This window comes from Dasypus novemcinctus, chromosome 3 (genome assembly GCF_030445035.2).
Source record: "Dasypus novemcinctus isolate mDasNov1 chromosome 3, mDasNov1.1.hap2, whole genome shotgun sequence".
NCBI lineage: Eukaryota > Metazoa > Chordata > Mammalia > Cingulata > Dasypodidae > Dasypus > Dasypus novemcinctus.
This window is the reverse complement of record NC_080675.1, coordinates 121,640,922-121,658,195: the sequence shown is the minus strand read 5'-3', so window position 1 is coordinate 121,658,195 and position 17,274 is coordinate 121,640,922. Positions and strand designations below refer to the sequence as shown.

The following is a 17,274-nucleotide window of genomic DNA, read 5'->3' as shown; positions in this document are numbered from 1 at the left end:
GTATTTTACAAATCATATACCTAGTCTGTATGTAAAATTATGTGATGGAAAAAAAAACTGTATGGACTAAAATCTACATGTATAAGACAATTATGCAAAACTTTTGCTCAAGAAGTTTTTCCTGGTACCCAATTCAGGTATCCTTAGTTCTCCGGGAGCAAGCCTGAGACTTCTCATACAGAAGCAGAGAAACAGAGCAAATCATAAAAATACATGTCTCTATTCTAGTTTATACATTTTACAGAAATATGCTTCTTAAATAATGACAGTATATAGAGTAATACAACAACATTGACGAGATGGCAGTTTGAGTAAAGGTGTTCTGTAACACTTATGTTTTCTATAGGATATTTACCACAAATCTTTTTGCCCAAATTTATCAAAATGCCATTAGCAGGAAGCCTTATCCTATCAATTTTTTTGTTCAAAGAGAACAAAGGGAGCCTTTTTTAAAAATGAAGCTTTCATTTACTTTGTTTTCTCTCTCCCTGTTTAAAAAAACTTCACGTTTCTTTATCTTTCATGGCTTTGAAAAATCCTACCTTGCATTCAAATATAGAGATTTATGAATTAGTTCCCTAAGACTAAAATTTAAAGCTTGGGAGGAGTTACTCATGAAGTTATCCTCCCTTCACAAGCAGACTATCTAAGAGCAGATGTCAAATGATTTGTTAACAGTAAAAATTAGGCAGGAATTAGAAAGGAAATTTTATAGAGTTTTCATTACTATTAAAATATATTAGCATATCAAATTTTATACATGGTGATTAAAACAAACACTTGAGAAAAATTTGCACAGTTCAATAAGCTTTTTAGAGCTGATCAAATACTTGGCATGGTATTTTGAGTCATTTATATTAAATAGTGAACATCAGATCACTGATATGAAAAATCTTATTAAATATCTAGGAAACTATCAGTTCTGTCAATATATTACTGACTTTTATTATTCTGATCTGTGTTCCTTTTTTTTTTCTTTTTAAGACCCCCATCTATTTATTTATTTCTCTCCCCTTTCTCCCCACCCTGGTTGTCCGCTCAGTGTGTCCACCCCCTGCGTCCTCTTTGTCCACTTCTATTGCTGCCAGCAGCACGGGAACCTGTGCTTCCCTTGGTTGTGTCATCCTGTTGTCAGCTCTCCGCGTGCACAGCACCATTCCTGGGCAGTCTGCACCCTCTTTTGTGCTGGGTGGCTCTCCCCACGGGGCGCACCCCCTGTGCATGGGGCTCCCCCACGCAGGGGACACCCCTGCGCAGCAAGGCACTCCTCGCATGCATAAGTACCACACATGGGCCAGCTCCACACGGATCAAGGAGGCCCCGGGCCGAACCGCGGACCTCCCACGTGGCAGACGGATGTCCCAACCACTGGGCCAAGTGCCCTGTGTTCCTTTTTGAACACACCTTAAGATAAAACTTATAATGGGATACTTTCTTCATGTGACTATGATATAGACTGAAGATAGAATAATTCTTCAAAAATTATACTTTGAAATGTAACATTGCTATAATAGGAAACATATATATATATATTATCCTTAAGCCCTCAATTTATAGAGAAACTGTGAAGCTTATATTAAATTCCATGCTTCCTTATTTTGTCCAATGAACTTTCCATTAGACTAGCCAATTCGGAATTGTGATGTTAGAGCCCTGAGAAGACCATGGACTTGCCAAGATGACATATGGCAAACAACAAAATACGAATATAAAAAGTACATTTCTTACTTCAAATTTAAATGAACCTCAAAATCACCAGGTTAAATTTTTTAAATACAGTTACAACTTATTTTTTAACAGCAAGTTCTAAAAGACCACGTGTAGAGTTTAGTCTCTCTAAAGTCTTTATGGGCAGTCAAATGTTATATATTATTTTATTTACTCCAGGTAAGTGTTAGATATATTAACATATATGCAATAAATTCTTTTTGATTGGGTAGACATGATAGGCTATTGAATTTTTATCTACCTAAAAGTAGTCTTGGTAAGCAACAAAAAGTAAGCAATCAATTTAATCAATTTTTAAATCTGACTTAAAAACATTATGATTATAACAAGTGTAGGTCTCACTCTTTAAATTTTAGTTTAGTTTAGTCACTGACATCTGATCCATTTCTACACATAACTTGGGGCTAGTCTCAAAAGCCTAGGCAAAAATATCCCTATTTCTATTAGGATAGTGGTTTCTCAAAGAGCAGTCCAGGAACCTGAGGTAGTTTTTGAAGGCCCTTTAGGTAGTTTATGAACTTGTCTCTTGTAGTATTCAAGTTTAAACCATTCTTTTTTTTCTCTATATCATAAATAAATTATAATTGCTAATTAAAATGATTTCATTAAAAACAATACAAAGTGTTCTGGCAACATTTCCCTTTTTACAGACAAGAAAAACAAAAAGTTTAAAAGTCTGTAGAATTAAATTTTCCATAATACAATTAATTTTCAAAATGAAATTATTATGCTTGTCAGTTAGGGCAAACATATGAGGCATTTTTCTAAAAGACTATTTTCCTACTTTCAAACAATTTCTTACCAACCTTCACAAGTGGAATCTGCTCAATAGGTACATTTTCAACTGGGACATAACATGTATAGCAGTAGAACATTCTTGAACCACCACATTTGAGACACTTTGATCTCCCACTTTGTTGAGCTTTTTGAAGAACTTGTTGAGATGCTAAGCATAAATTTTGAAGGGGATCTTCTGAAGCTGTGGAAGTAGTTTGTGACTGTTTTATTTCCACAAAGTTTGAATTATTTTCTTCATGTTCCTTGAGAAATATAGGTGGATTGAGAGACATTTTCCATTCAAACCAAAGTTTGACATCTATTTCTAAAATGTATATAAGGGTTCTGCAAGAAAAAAAGGGGGGGGGGAAGCAAAATAAAAACCAGAAAATATTTTATTCACTGTTCTTGCAAAGAAAATTACTCAATTTAAATCACAATTGTGTGCCATTTTTAGGCTATATTAACAAATATTAATTACAACTTTAAAACCATTAAATTTGGCATGCTTTAAAAAATGAAATTAAAAAGCAAACTAAAAAACACCAAGTTATAGTTATTCTTTTGGGCAATAAAAAATAGGTGGTAACAAAAAAATTATTTCAAAGACAAGTTTAGGTAATTACAATGCATTTTTACATCAGGTACTGACAATGCCTTTTTTGTTCCAGAGGTGACAATGTTATTTTATATTAAGAATGTAATGGTTTCATATTAGTATCAGTCAGGAATGCAATCAACTCTGTAAACTGTCTTGAAATTTATATTACTTGGCATAAAATCTCAATCTGAACTGTAACGAAAATATAAGTTGCCAGTGAAATTAGTAAAACTTAGTTACACATACTCTAAAAGATGCATTCCTCTCAAACTTACACCAAAGATACAGACACATGCTAACCTAACTAAACACTCACCTAGCAATGATAATTTGTAAAATACCCCATAAGGTGAAATACCTACTCAGAAAAATAGTCTGATCATAAATATTAAATTTTCGCAAAGTAACATTAACGTCCACTCACTCTAAGAATTCATACTGCTTTTTAAAATATACATCATTCAGATTCTTCAGTATTAGAGATAAAATAGTAAAATAACTTTCCCACTTAATATTTTCTTCAAGGAAGGATAATGGCTGCCAAAATTGTTTTTCATATACCCCGAGAGCAAAATATCTTTCAAGGTCTAGAGACTGGGTCCTTTTCATTTGTTATGCATTCCACAGTTGTAAAATAATTTTCATATTATGAAGGTTTATGACATTGTGGTGTATAACTATGGGGCTTCAGGCACTTTGCATACAAACACTGACAGAAATGCTGCGACTGCAAAAGGAAACTTTCTGTGGTCTCACAAATATAGAAAGTGAACAAAAAGTCCAGTGGAACATAAAATAGAATATAAATTGCTAAGAAGAAGTTATTGATACTAATTTAATTACTCATCAGGAGCTTTTTTAGATTATAAATGCCAGTGATCTTGAAGTCCAAATAAAGAGACAAAAAGAAAAGCATGCAGGTCATTGAAGGAAAGTAAAATGTACTTGCCAATTTACCCAAGGGGAATAACAAAATACAGTAAATATTTTTGGTGTGTACTGATTAGACACAAGTTTAAATTCTGAGTTGCTCAAAGACACCACTGATATTTAAGGACGGTCCAATCTTTTCCGCCTGCCTTACAAATGGAAAACATTACCTACTTCTAACCCTCACTTCAAGTTAATGCCTAGAAAATGGCATCTACCTTTGTAAATATGCTCTCAACCACTAGGAGAGTGCAGGATATAGCTGCAATCTTTTGTTGAGTCTCAGATCATTTTAGGAATTGCACTTAAGTCTTGGACTTTTTCTCTAGAAAATAAATAGAGAAACACAGTATTTTGCACACAATTTCAGGGGGTTTCCAGATCTTCTATACCCCACCTACGGATCCAGGAAAACAACACTTGACAAAGAGAAAAAGTTCATTTTAAGAACAGAAACAGCTTTAAGAGTTTGGGAAGAGATCCTATTAGTCCCCAGAAATGGGAGCTACAGATTCCGTGTTAGCCAACAAAACGTCAACTGTCACAAACCAATAGAGGTCTAATCCATGCACTTGGTAATCTAAGTTTCACCTAAATTCTCTGGGTTTGGGTTTCTTCTGGTGCTACCTGAGGTTCTTACAGAGAACCATTTTTAGACTATATAAGTCCTGAATTATCTAGACCATGGGACTCATCCTAAAAGAGAAATTGGATTCGACTAATTCAACCTGATTCCACTTCCCTGGAATACCCTAGTAGCTACTCAGTGGATTAGCATGTGCCACCAAAGGGCACAGCCCAGTGGGGCTGAAGAATGCAGTTCCTAGGGTTATCAGGAAAGTCAACTCTCTGGCATTCAATGGAAAAAAGTATGGGCAATATCATGCAGGACAAATCCAATGTCCTAAAAATGCCTTCATATTACATCTATTCTTCCCTCTCCCATTCCTCAGAACCTCTGATAGCCACTGCCTTTACATCAGGCTATTGTATATTTTGTCATAACTCACAAAATTGTGTGGGACAAAGTGTATACTATAATGTAAACTGTAGGCCATGGTTAGCAGCAATGCTTCATTATGGGTTCATCAATTGTAATAAATATACCACACTAATGAAGGATGGTGTCAATGTGGAAACGTGTGCGAGTGGGAGGGAGTAGAGCATATGGGAATCCCTTATATTTTTTACTAACATTTATGTAATCTAAAGCTTCTTTAAAAATTAAAAGAAAATTAATTATATAAAAAAAATTACTGGCAAATTTCTGGAGTTATTCTAGGGCCTTTAAAGTGCATGCCTCATGAGATGCCTCAGGAATTTCCCCCTATATTTCACTGGCCTGCTGTCAATAAATAAATTGATATTAGCAAAGCCTTATATAAATGTTCTTCCTCTGCACAAATCAAACAACACAAGTACCAGGAGAGAGTGAAAGGGAAATATTTATGACTCCCTCCCCAGCCTCACCTACACACTGTCACTTATGGCTTAGGATGTCAGACATGAGGCCAGTGGTTGCACATCATGGGCAGCTCTCTCCAAAGGTCTCTGAAACCATATGACCACAGCATCTGTCCTGACCTAGCCAAAAGCCCGTCACTAATGTGACACACCGTTTGTGAATTTTGATTATTCAAAAACTTTATAACATACCTGTTAACATCAAATATGTGTAGGGAAATACTGCAACCATGCACACTGAGGTCATGAGAGTTAAAAAAAAAAAATAGAAAACCTCAAAAAACTTATTCCTAAGGAACTAACAGATACTTTTACTTCTATGGTGCATCCATCATTCTGCCACTCAGGCTGAAAACTACTCACTCAACAAGTTGCATCAATTCTACCTTGCATATAATCCTCTATTTTCAGTCTGAGTCAGGACTCATTAAATTCCTTATCAACTCATAGATGTACTACAGCAATACCTTATACCTCTTTACCTTTGAGTACTCATTGATTTCATGCTTGACAAGGAAAATGTACTTTAGTTTGGATTTAGTTTGGAGATAACTTTTAGTGAAGTTATCCCTCCTATCAGACAGTCAACTCTGCAAGAGCAGATTTCTTTATTGATATCACCTATCCTTATCTTATGCACTAGGAAGAATTCATCAAATACTTCTTAACCAAATCAAAACTCTTCTGAAAACAGGCAATCCAGAAGGCATATCGCTAAGCAAGTATCTGACAAACTAGCTTTATGGGCCATTGGCAACAGCCAAGCTCACAAGACACCTTGGCAGAACTTTTGCGAAACAGTAAAGTAAATGGCTCCAAGCTGCAAATAGGTAGATTCACTTCCCAATGGAACATTACCTAAGACTCCCATCCTGTATGTAGTGTAGACCAATTCAGTATGATATAATACTCACTTCAATTTTCTTTTTGCAGTTATTTTTAGTAATCTGATCACATAATAAGGGTCCAACATTCAGTTTTTTAAATCCAAGGTACCATCCTTTTTTATAGAGGACTAAAGGCCCCTCCCAAACCCCAACCACGTGGTAGGCAGAAGGCCCTGCCTCCTGCTTCAGCTTTCTTCCTTCTTTTTTTTTTTTTAAGTATATTGGGGTTAGTAGGAAGTAGTCCTTATACGTTGCGATTTTAAACCAAGTAGCGATTTTGTCATCCAAAAGCGTGAATATGGTACCCAAAAGAGTAAATTACTTTCCTTACTGTCCTACACGCCCAAGAAGTAATTCAGACATAAGAAACAATCTCCCTTGCTGTTACGTAACCATAATCTTAATATTTTCAATAGCGTGATTCCCAACCCCCCGCAAACGGCATACCAAAAAATAAAGACAGGGATTCTCAGGGGATTGACTTTACCAGGATAGACGTTCCTATGGGTGGAAAGTACCGAAAACAGTTGTTAGAGAAAAAAAAAAAAAGAAGAAAAATCTAAGTTCCTCCCCACCCGCCCCCAAACGCAAACGCCCGCGCTGGGACCGAGGTCCTAACCGGCACGCCCTCCGAGATAGCCCTGACGAAGAGCAGACTCTCCACGACCGCACAGCTCTGTCCGGGCCTACTGTCCCCAGAAAGGAGCCGACTGGCGCGAGGGAACAGTAAACTCGGACCTGCGCAGCCCGAGGGTAGTCACACAGCTCCCCGCGTCTTCCGTTCCGCCCGAGCTCGAGGACCGCGCCGAACAGCGTTCGCTCAAGGACCCGGCGGAGCGCTTTTCCGGTGACACCGGAGGGAGGAGCCCGACCGTTGCTAGGACAGTTGCTAGGGATGGGCGCGGCGAAGGCTTCGCGGCAAAGGTGAGGGCTGGTCTACAGCCCAGCGAAATTAGACACTATGTCCTGCTGCAGCGTCTTCACAACGCCGGTGGCATTGCCCTTCTCCTGAGGCTGTGGAGCGGATAGTGGCCCAACAGTCCTGCTAATCCCACGCTTAATGTACTGCCAAGACTGGCTGAGACCACTTATCTGCCAAGTGGTTCTTAAACTGTGTTCTCAGGTGTAGTTGCAGTGAGTTATGAAGAAATACTGATTTCACAGAGCACTTTTTCCTTTTACCAATCCCCAAAATAATTTAATCGTGAGAACTTGGTTCTGATACTCTTTTGTGGCTGTATCTGGAGACGCATTTCTTACGCTATATAGTAATGAAAGGTGTTAGAAAAATAATTTGTACCTTAATGATTTGGTTTGCTTAAAATCTGCACATGCACATAGAGTGGAACTATATAAGCTCTTTCAAGTTTGAAATTAAGCATAAAATGAAGATTAAACCATATCTCCTGCTTCCACCCAAAAGAAAACCCAAACTGGAGGAGTTCATATTCACAACTGTGAGATTTAGGAACACAATTAGCATATATTGAGTAATGTATTGATTGAGTACTATGAATTTAGCAAGTGAGAGATAAAGGACAGAACCTTGACGTACAGGAACTTGCAATATCAAGTTGAGCATGGGTAGTGCTGAAAATATATGACATAAATTGTAGGAATTTCAAAAGAGCTCAGAAGGGAGTGGTCAATGAAGGCTTAATGGCTAAATTTGGGTAAGTACTTCAAGAATGGTTATAGTTTAGGCCAGTTTGTTTGCTTTTGTTTTCAGCTGGAAATGGGATTGTGTGGGACCATTGATGGAGGTCTTGGCCCATTTGTAACAGGGAAATTTGTTCAAAACTAAATTTTAAAAAATGAAATAGTATTGAGAGGATATATGAGTGCATGGTACTTGGTAAGGTCAAGTGTTGTTTGATGGAGCTTCTAATTATGTATGTGTATGTATGTATGTATATATTGTACCAAGTCATGATTGTAAAATATATTTCTTACTGTATAATACTCTTTAAAAATTTGAAAGCCAGTGATTTAGGGGGGATGATGAGCTTTCTGAAAGGGTGGGCATAGTAGCAATAGCAAAGATGCTAAACCCGAAATCAGTAATCTACAACCATCTTATTTTTTAACTTAATTTTTAATTTTATCAAAGTAGTTAAGGTGCACAGATTGAGGAAAATGGTATTTATTAGTTAGGGTGAGTGTTCAGTTACTATTGCTATGTAATAAATTACACCAAAATATGGCTCAGAAAATAACCATTTTATTACAGTCTAAATTGTGTGGTCAGTAATTCAGGAAGAGCATAGGAGGACAGCTTTTCTCTGGGAGCTCAGCTGGGTAGATAATGAATGCTAGCATTCCTAACTCTGGCCTCTCCATGTGGCCTGGGCTTCCTCACACTTCGGCTGCAGGATAGTTGTACTTCTTAGTTTAGCCCTAGGACTCCAAAGTGTTGCCAGGAACAAGGCAGAAACTGCATGTCCTTTTTTGTCCTAGCCTCAAAAAGTGATACAGGGTCACTTCCCTCATTTTTTGGGTACAAGTGAGCCACAATGCCTGACCAGATTCAAAGCAAGGGGGCCTAAATCCCACTTATCAAAGGATTGTCAAAGAATTTACCAGGTGGCCATTTTTGTATAGCCACCACAGTGAATTTGCTGCTGTAACAGAAAACTCCCAACATTTGAGTGGTTTAGTGCAATAAACGTTAATTTCTCCCACAAAATCCAGTGTACATGTCAGATGGCCCTTCTCCATATGTTAGACTCAAGGACCCAGGTTTGTTCTCATGTTTAGTGGTCCTGCCATCCCCAGGGACTTGGGATCCACTGCTTATCTTACAATGAAAAAAGTTGGTTAATCACATAAGCAGTTTGAGGGGTTAACTCTAAAAATGGCACATATCACTTTGCCTGCATTTCATTGGCCACAATTTGGTTCCAAAGCCCCCAATTTAATTTCACGGGAGTCCGGGAAATTAATGTAGAAGAACACATACATATTGGTGAGCACTAACAGTTTGCCATATTCTAGATTTTTAACCAGAACCTTGTGGTCCCCAATCCTCCAATCTCTACTCTCAATCCTTTTCTCTAAAGAAAATTCTTTAAAGTCGTTTCAATATTTTTTCTATTTATTCCATATTACTGAAAATATATAAATTGCAATTTCTTGATTTTTAAATTTCATACCTTAACTGTTGACTTTCTCCTGTGGAAGACAATGATGTAGCTCTTTTACAGTAACACCACCAAGTACAGGAACATTCTCTGTCTCCCTACCCTCCACACTGTTCTTATTCCCTTCTCTCTCAATGTAGTGATACCACTATTTTCTATTAAATCAACATTCAGTGTTATCACTATTATGTCTAGGTAAATATCATTCAAGCCTAAGCTAAATAATAGGTTATGATAACTTTAACTTTTTAATACAACCTTTTGTTTTCCTTTATAATATTTTAATGTACCTAATAATATATCCCCAAACACTCTGTCAAAGTGATAAAGATAACAGTCAAACATATCAATTAATTTAGAAGATCTGTCTTTTTTTTCCTTCCAGATGTTCCTTTTAGAGCATTACAACCTATAGTACATATAGGATTGATGGCTATCAACAATCCATACTACTCTCCTGTGTTGGCTCTCATTTCCTTTTACTTTGTTTAATCCTTTGTTTTTATGAAACATACCCTCTAGTACCTTCCTGAAAAAGGTAAATGGGAATGTGGTAGACAGAATAATGGCTCTCCAAAGATGTCCATATCCTAATCCCTGAAACTTGTGAATATATTTCTTTATATGGCAAATGGAACTTTCCATATATCTTTTAATAAAGGATCTTGAAATGGGGAGATTATTCTGAATTATCTGGAAGGGCTCCATATAATCACAAGGGTCCTTATCAGAGGGAGATAGGAGGTCAGAAAGAGAAAGAGAGGTCACATGGCTGGCTTTGAAGTTAGAGGAAAGGTCCATGAGCCAAGGAATGTAGGTAGCTGCTAAGACAAGGAAACATTCTCCCCTAAAGCTTCCAGAACAAATACAGCCCTGCATACCCATTTTAAACTACTGACCTCCTCTATATTTGGTTATTAAAGCCACTAAGTTTGTGGTATTTTATTAACAGTAGCAACACGAAATGAATACAGGGAGACATTATAAAAATGTTAGTGTCTTGATCTGAAAAATGTCTTTATTCTATCCATACGATTAATGGTTAGTCTGTATTTAAAATTCGAGGTTGAAAATGATTTTCCTGGGATAATCCTCTAAATTCTAATATTGTTTTTAACATTTTGTTTTCCTTTCAGAAGATTTCTTCAGGCTTTTTTTCCACAAACTCTTGTTGAATTCCTACCTTATAACATTATAACATTATATTTGCGTTTTGCATTTTTTTCCTTATTCTCTATTCCTTTATTTATAACATGCTGTTTTGGTTACAGGCACGCATTATTATTATTATTTTTTTAAGATTTATTTATTATTTCCCTCCCCTTCCCTGCCCCCCCCCCAAGTTGTCTGCTCTTTGTGTCCATTTTCTGTGTGTTCTTCTGTGTCCACTTGTGTTCTTGTCAGTGGCACCTGGAATCTGTGTCTCTTTTTGTTGTGTCATCTTGCTGTGCCAGCTCTCTGTGTGTGTGATGCCATTCCTATGCAGACTGTGCTTTTTTCATGGTGGGCAGCCCTCCTTACAGGGCACACACCTTGTGTATGTGACTCCCCTACCAAGGGACACCCCTGCGTGGCAAGGCACCCCTTGCGCACATCAGCACTGCACGTGGGCCAGCTCATCACATGGGTCAGGAGGCCCTGGGTTTGAACCTGGACCTCCCATGTGGTAGGTGGACGCCCTATCCGTTGGGCCAAATCCACTTCCCTTAAAGACTTTCTGATGTTTTCTTCTGTTCCTCACATTGTCTTTCTTCCCAGATTTTATTTTTATTTATTTTTGGATCTCTGTGTTTTTTAAATTTTCATTTTCTGTTATGGTCATTCTTAAATGTCTTAGAAATGCTTGAATTTCTATTCCTATTGAAGAATAAGGATTAAAATGGTGATAGAAAGCTCAGTATCTTTACAGAGATTATCAGGCAGTGGACTTCACAGTCGGGTCAATTTTTCCATTGAACAATTCTCAAATATCAATAGAAGAAAAGGAACTAATGAATATAAGAGCAGACATCAATGAGATTGTAAACCAATGTCTGCTAGAGAAAAGCAACAAGGCCAGAATTTGGTTCTTTGAAAAGATTAATATAGTTGTTCAACCCTAAATAGACTGACCAAGATAAAAACAGAAAACTCAAAGTGCAAATACCATGAAATAAAAAGGGGACATTATCATAATTCCTACAGCTATTAAATATAAGATGATATTAAGAACAAATATTTTTGCCAATATATTTGACATTTTTTATTTTCTTTGAAAAACGCAATTGACCAAGACTGATGTAAGAAGAAATAGAATATCTGAATGATCTTATAGAAACTCTGAGAAATTATATCCTTCATTCAAAACTTCCCCATAAAGTTAATTCCAGGTCCAGCATCACCAGTAAAGTCCACCAGATATTTAATGAAGAAATAGTACTGATCTTTCAGATTCCAAATTCCTCCAGAGAATAAAGAACAGGAGCATTTTCCAACTCATTTTTCTGAAGCAGAATAACCTTAATTCCAAATCCTGACAAGGACATCCTTCTGGAGTCTCAAAAGGAAGGGGGGGGGGGGGCGGGCAGAAGGAAAAAAAATATTTGAAAAAAGAGTAATTGATAGTTACCCAAATTTATTGAAAACTATAAATGTATAGATTCAGAAAGCTGAACAAACCCAAACAGGATTAAGAAAGAAATGAAAAAGGAAAGGAAGGAAATAAGCAAGGGAGCAGCAAGTGTGGCTCAAGCAATTGGGCTCCCATCTACCATATAGGAGGTCCAGGGTTCAATTCCTGGGGCCTCCTTGTGAAGGCCCATGTTGCAAGCTGGCTCGAGGTGAGTCCTGTCCTGGGTGGAGTATTGGCCTGCACAGAGTGCTGGCCCATATGGAGAGCTGGTGCAGCAAAATGACGCAACAGAAAGAGACACAGAGGAGAGACAAGAAGAGACGCAGCAGACCAGGGAGCTGAGGTGGTGCAAGAGATTGAGCACTCTCTCCTACTCCAGAAGGTCCCAAGATAATTTCCCCGTGCTACCTTAAGAGAAGCAGGCAGAGATTAACACACAGCAAATGGGCACAGAAAGCAGACAGCAAGTGCAAAACACTGAAGGGGAGATAGAAATAAATAAAAATCTTTTAAAGAAAAAGAAATAAGGAAGGAAAAAGGAAGCATGATAGATAAGAGAAAGGAAACCCTTTTACTGCTGAAAACAAGAGATTAAGAGACTATCTTATAAGCAGACCAGAGAAAAAAGACACATAACATATAGTTTAGAAAGTATTGGAAGCAGATGTGGCTCAAGTGATTGGGCTCCCATCTACCATATGGGAGGTCCTGGGTTCTATTTTGGGGGCCTCCTGGTGAAGGCAAGCTGGCCCATGCCACGGAGAGCTGGTGGTCTGTGCCACAGAGAGCTGGCACAGCAACAAAGGGAGATGCAGAGGATAGTTAGAAACACAGCATACTGGGGAGTTGAGGTGGCTTAAGCAATTGCATGTCTCTCTCCCACCCTGGAGGTCCCAGGATTGGTTCTCCGTGTCTCCTAAAGAGGAAAAAAAAAAAAAAAAATGAGAAGAAAAGACAAGCAGACATGGAAGAACACACAGCAAATGGGACACCGAGAACAGACAGCAAATGCAAACAACAATGGGGCTGGGTTGGGGGGAAGGTGTTCCCTGCTCCTCTATTTTCTGCAGGAGTGTGTTTAGGATTGGTACAATCTCTTCCTTAATTCTTGGATAGAATTTATTAGTGAAGACATTTGGGCCTGGAGTTTTCTTTATAAGAAGTTTTTTCATTACAAATTCAATTTCTTTAATTGGCATGTAGTATTTATCTTAGGTCGTTACCTAAGAGAAATGAAAATGTGTCCATAAAAAGACTTACATGCAATTTTCATAGCAGCTTATTTTCATAATAGCTCAAATCTGGATACAACCTGAATATATTTACACAGAAACCCAGTGGAACAGTACTTAACATTAGTATGCGATGAACTACTGATAGCCTGCACTATCTTGGATGATTCTCAAAACACTTTTGTTTCTTTTGAGCAACATGAGTACATAATGCATGATTCCATTGATATGAAATTCCAGAACAAGCAATTATAATCTATAGTGAACTAATCTATAGTTAAAGAAGCAGTTCAGCATTCGTTTAGTGCCAGGTAGCCATGTGTATATGTGTGGAGTGGGGCAATGACCTCAAACAGGCCCAGGGAAACATTTTTGGGAGTGCTCTAAATATTCCACATTTTAATTGCAAGGGAGGTTACATAAATGTATATATTTGTCAAAATTCTTTGAACTGTCAAAATGACAATTATTATAAAACAGCAAGTAAATTATTGCCTCAATAAATTTGACTTAGACAAATCATTTCTATTTACCAGCAAATAACAGGAGAAATTGGCATTTAAAAAAATACCATTTTCAGTTAAAACATTTAAAAAATGCCATATGATAGAAACAAAACTCATAAGATACCCTGGGATGAATATAATGAAAGGTTGTTCAAAATGTCTTTAGAGAAAACTAACAAAACAGTACTGCTTTCATGGATTCAAATATTTAATATTTTAAAGATGTTGATTACCCAAATTGAACAGTATATGTTATCTAATTCCAATCAAAATTTCAATAGATTTTTGCAGAACTTGACAATTAGATTTCTAAAAGGTAAATGTAAAAGAATTAAAATAGTAATGATCATCTTGAAGAGAAAAAGCAACCTTGGAGGATGTAAGCCATCACATATCAAGATTTATTGCAAAGGTACAGTAATTGAAACAGTATAGTATTTGCAAAAGTACACAGAATTAGCCTCAGGAACAGAACTGAGTGTCCAGAAACAGACCATCTTTATACTCACTTGAATTTATGGCTAGGTGCCATTGAAATGCAGCTGGAAAATACAGTCCTTTAATTAATTGGGTCAATTGGAAATTTAAATGGAAACAATGACCTGTAATTTCTTACCTCACCCTAAACACAAACATCAATTCAAGATAGATCATAGACTTAAATATGATAGGTAAACATGGTCAGAGTTTGGCAATTAGAAGGTAAAATGGAATACCGTGTTTTTTACTTGGGGTAGGCAAATATTTCTTAAATAAGATGAAAACATACCTTAAATGTGCATTGGTTATATGATGAATAATTTTGTAAAAAAGTTAATCCATACTCTTAAATTTTGTGTGACTTAGTATCTGTGTGTTTTACTTTAATAAAAAGGCCAAGAAACACAAATAAATCAATGCGCAATCATATGTGCTTTGGGAAAAACAAGATGTAATAAACATAAGTGATTAGTATGAGTAGTGGTAGGGCTATAAAGAAAGTTATAAATCAAAAAGATGTTTAAAAAATGATTTTTGGAGATGGATATGGGAGATAATGGAGGAAGGAAGATAATTCAGACTTAAAACCTGGATGATTGCGAAAACCCTGACATTAAAATCAAGAAGAATATATTTATAGAGTAAGGGCATTTCAAAGGATTTCATAAATGTGTTTTAAAGTAATAGGTTTGATGTGAAAATGTTGTTATGTGAAATGTTTATGCTGAGGTCTTCCTTGAATCTTTTGACTGTAATGGCTGATTACATGTGTTACCTTGGCTAGGTTATGGTGTCCCAATTGTTTAGTCAAGCAAGCACTGGCCTGATTGTTACTGTGAAGGTAGTTCATAGATGGAATAGCATCTATAGTCAGTTGATTGCATCTACAGTAAACAAAGGAGCTTGCTCTCCGCAGTGAGGAAAGACTTCTTATCCAATCACTAAGCTCTTAAAGCAGAACTGAGGATTTCAGTGGTCAGAAAGAAAAATGTCTGCTTCCTCCACAGCCAGCCAGCTTCTCCTAGGAAATACAACTTCACTTTCATCTGTGCTTCCAACTTGCAACCTGTCTTTCAAAGTCTGGATGTGTTAGATTTCAGAATCACCTTTTTTGAAGTTTCCAGTTTGCAGTGTGCCCTACAGAATTAGCATTTATTAGTGCCCATGGTCATGTAAGCCTATTCCTATAACAAATCTTTTAACATCATATGTATATCCTTTTGGTTCTGTTTCTCTGGAGAACCTGACTAAATACAGATTTTGGTACCAAGAGGGGGGAAGTAGAGTAGGAAAATGGGAGGAAGATTTTCAAGGCTTCCTTATTTCCTTATTGGGTTCCAGATTTCCTGGATGATTTTCCTACGCTAGTTCTTTCTCTGCTATATTTATTTAATATCTCTTTAGTTAGATGGTAAAACATTCAACATTGTTATGTCTTCAAAATGAATTGACCCTTTCTCATTATGAAATATCCTTATTTATGTCTATTAATATTCCTGGTCTTGAAGGGTACCTTTTCTGATATGAATTTAGGCACATCAGATTTCTTAGATTAGTGTATGCATGGTTCCAGAATTTCCTGTTGTTTCTATTTTAGAGTTTTTTATTTTTCTCCTAAAATACCTATCTTTCACTCATTATGATTCACCTTATCTTGTAGCATCTCTAACATATTGATAATAATGATTTTAAAGTTCTTGTCTGCTAATTATAGTAACTTGGGTCTCAGTGAATTGGTTTTTGTTGTCTAGGTTTTCTCTTGATTATGGGTCCCATTTTTCTTCTTTGTATGTCTTATAATTTTTATTGTATATTAAAAATTATGTATAAAAATTGTGAAGGCTTTTCCTTTCTTTGGCACTTTAGCTTGAGATGGTGATCTTTTAGAATCTTCCTAGAGTTGGGGTGAGCTTTAGGGTTGGTTGCAGCTTTAGTTAGATTGAATTAACATGTGATGATCCCAGCTTCCAACCTCCTCTTTCATAACTACCTCGTGTATCTTGTCACTATTTGAGCTGGGAGGAGTTTGGATTGCATTTTTAGATATTTTTAATTCACCATTGATGTCAGCTCTGGTGGGGCACTGGAATCCAAGCACTATGAGAATGTGTTGGCCTATATAATTACTCTGTGCCTTCCAGCCCTTCCAACACTGCTATTTTCTTGGAAAAAATTCAGGATTGAAGTTTGGGGGTGTGAAGAGATTGTTTAGCTGAGTCATCTGTTTTTGCATTTGTGTGTTTTTCAGACTCCAGTTTGTCTGCCCAGCTTATGCTGATGCCTAAAGCCCAGTTGATTTCTCTTCATCTCAAAGTTACTGCACCATGGCAGGCCACCTCTTCCATCCACAGACACGCAGACCAAAAAGGTCTGGTCAGGTGAGGAAACTGCCACAGCTTTATGATCACCTATGAAGGCAAATTTATTTATATTCAGCATATATTTTAAACAATGTTAAAATAATGAAATATTTTGTTCAATTGCAAATGTGTATTCTTTTTTAAAAACATGGCCTTGTGATTTTATAATCGTGACCATTTTAGCTATTTATATGAGATGTGTGTTTAATAAATTAAATGTAATAAAATCTTTTCAGCCATGTCCTCATCAGACCATTGGAGTATTAAATTCTGAATTCCTCTTATTTTTACTTCTTTTTCACTGGTTTTTCATTCCCTAGAAATGCTTTTATCATTTTCCCTTATACCTACACATTTCTCCCACACTCTTGTAATTTTTTCATTAATTCATTCACATCGCAAGTACTTATTATGCCTTGACTGTGAGCTAACACTGTGTGAAATTTTGACATTTCAGCAGTGATTGCACCATACTTTGTGTCCTCATAGAGGCATGAATCTGCTGTGTGTAACCATTGAGAAACTTTTTGGGGACCAAGGAAGGCTTCCTAGAAAAAG

At 36.8% G+C, this 17,274-nt stretch overlaps 2 protein-coding genes across 15 annotated transcripts in view; one reads left to right on the top strand and one right to left on the bottom strand.

The window, feature by feature from the left end:
• The window catches only part of DTWD1 (DTW domain containing 1), a 31,201-nt gene extending 23,965 nt beyond the window's left edge, over positions 1 to 7,236 (bottom strand). Inside the window, exons 1-5 of one of the 14 annotated variants that reach the window (XM_012530364.4) lie at positions 7,007 to 7,119; positions 6,835 to 6,888; positions 5,693 to 5,737; positions 4,255 to 4,361; positions 2,535 to 2,850 (exon numbers count right to left, since the gene is read on the bottom strand). In XM_012530364.4, the coding sequence (XP_012385818.1) occupies positions 2,535 to 2,798 (264 nt within the window). In that variant the 5' untranslated portion in view covers positions 2,799 to 2,850; positions 4,255 to 4,361; positions 5,693 to 5,737; positions 6,835 to 6,888; positions 7,007 to 7,119. Of the gene's footprint in view, positions 1 to 2,534; positions 2,851 to 4,254; positions 4,362 to 5,692; positions 5,738 to 6,834; positions 6,977 to 7,006 lie in introns of those variants that run through there. The other 13 variants (XM_004471787.5, XM_071214193.1, XM_012530365.4 and 10 more) reach the window with 13 other exon arrangements.
• Positions 7,237 to 7,278: 42 nt separating this feature from the next.
• FAM227B (family with sequence similarity 227 member B) overlaps positions 7,279 to 17,274 on the top strand; it is a 276,142-nt gene continuing 266,146 nt past the window's right edge. The window contains exons 1-2 of the mRNA XM_058294176.2: positions 7,279 to 8,060; positions 16,605 to 16,734. Coding sequence (XP_058150159.1) covers positions 16,681 to 16,734 — 54 coding nt within the window. The 5' untranslated portion in view covers positions 7,279 to 8,060; positions 16,605 to 16,680. The remainder of the gene's footprint in view (positions 8,061 to 16,604; positions 16,735 to 17,274) is intronic.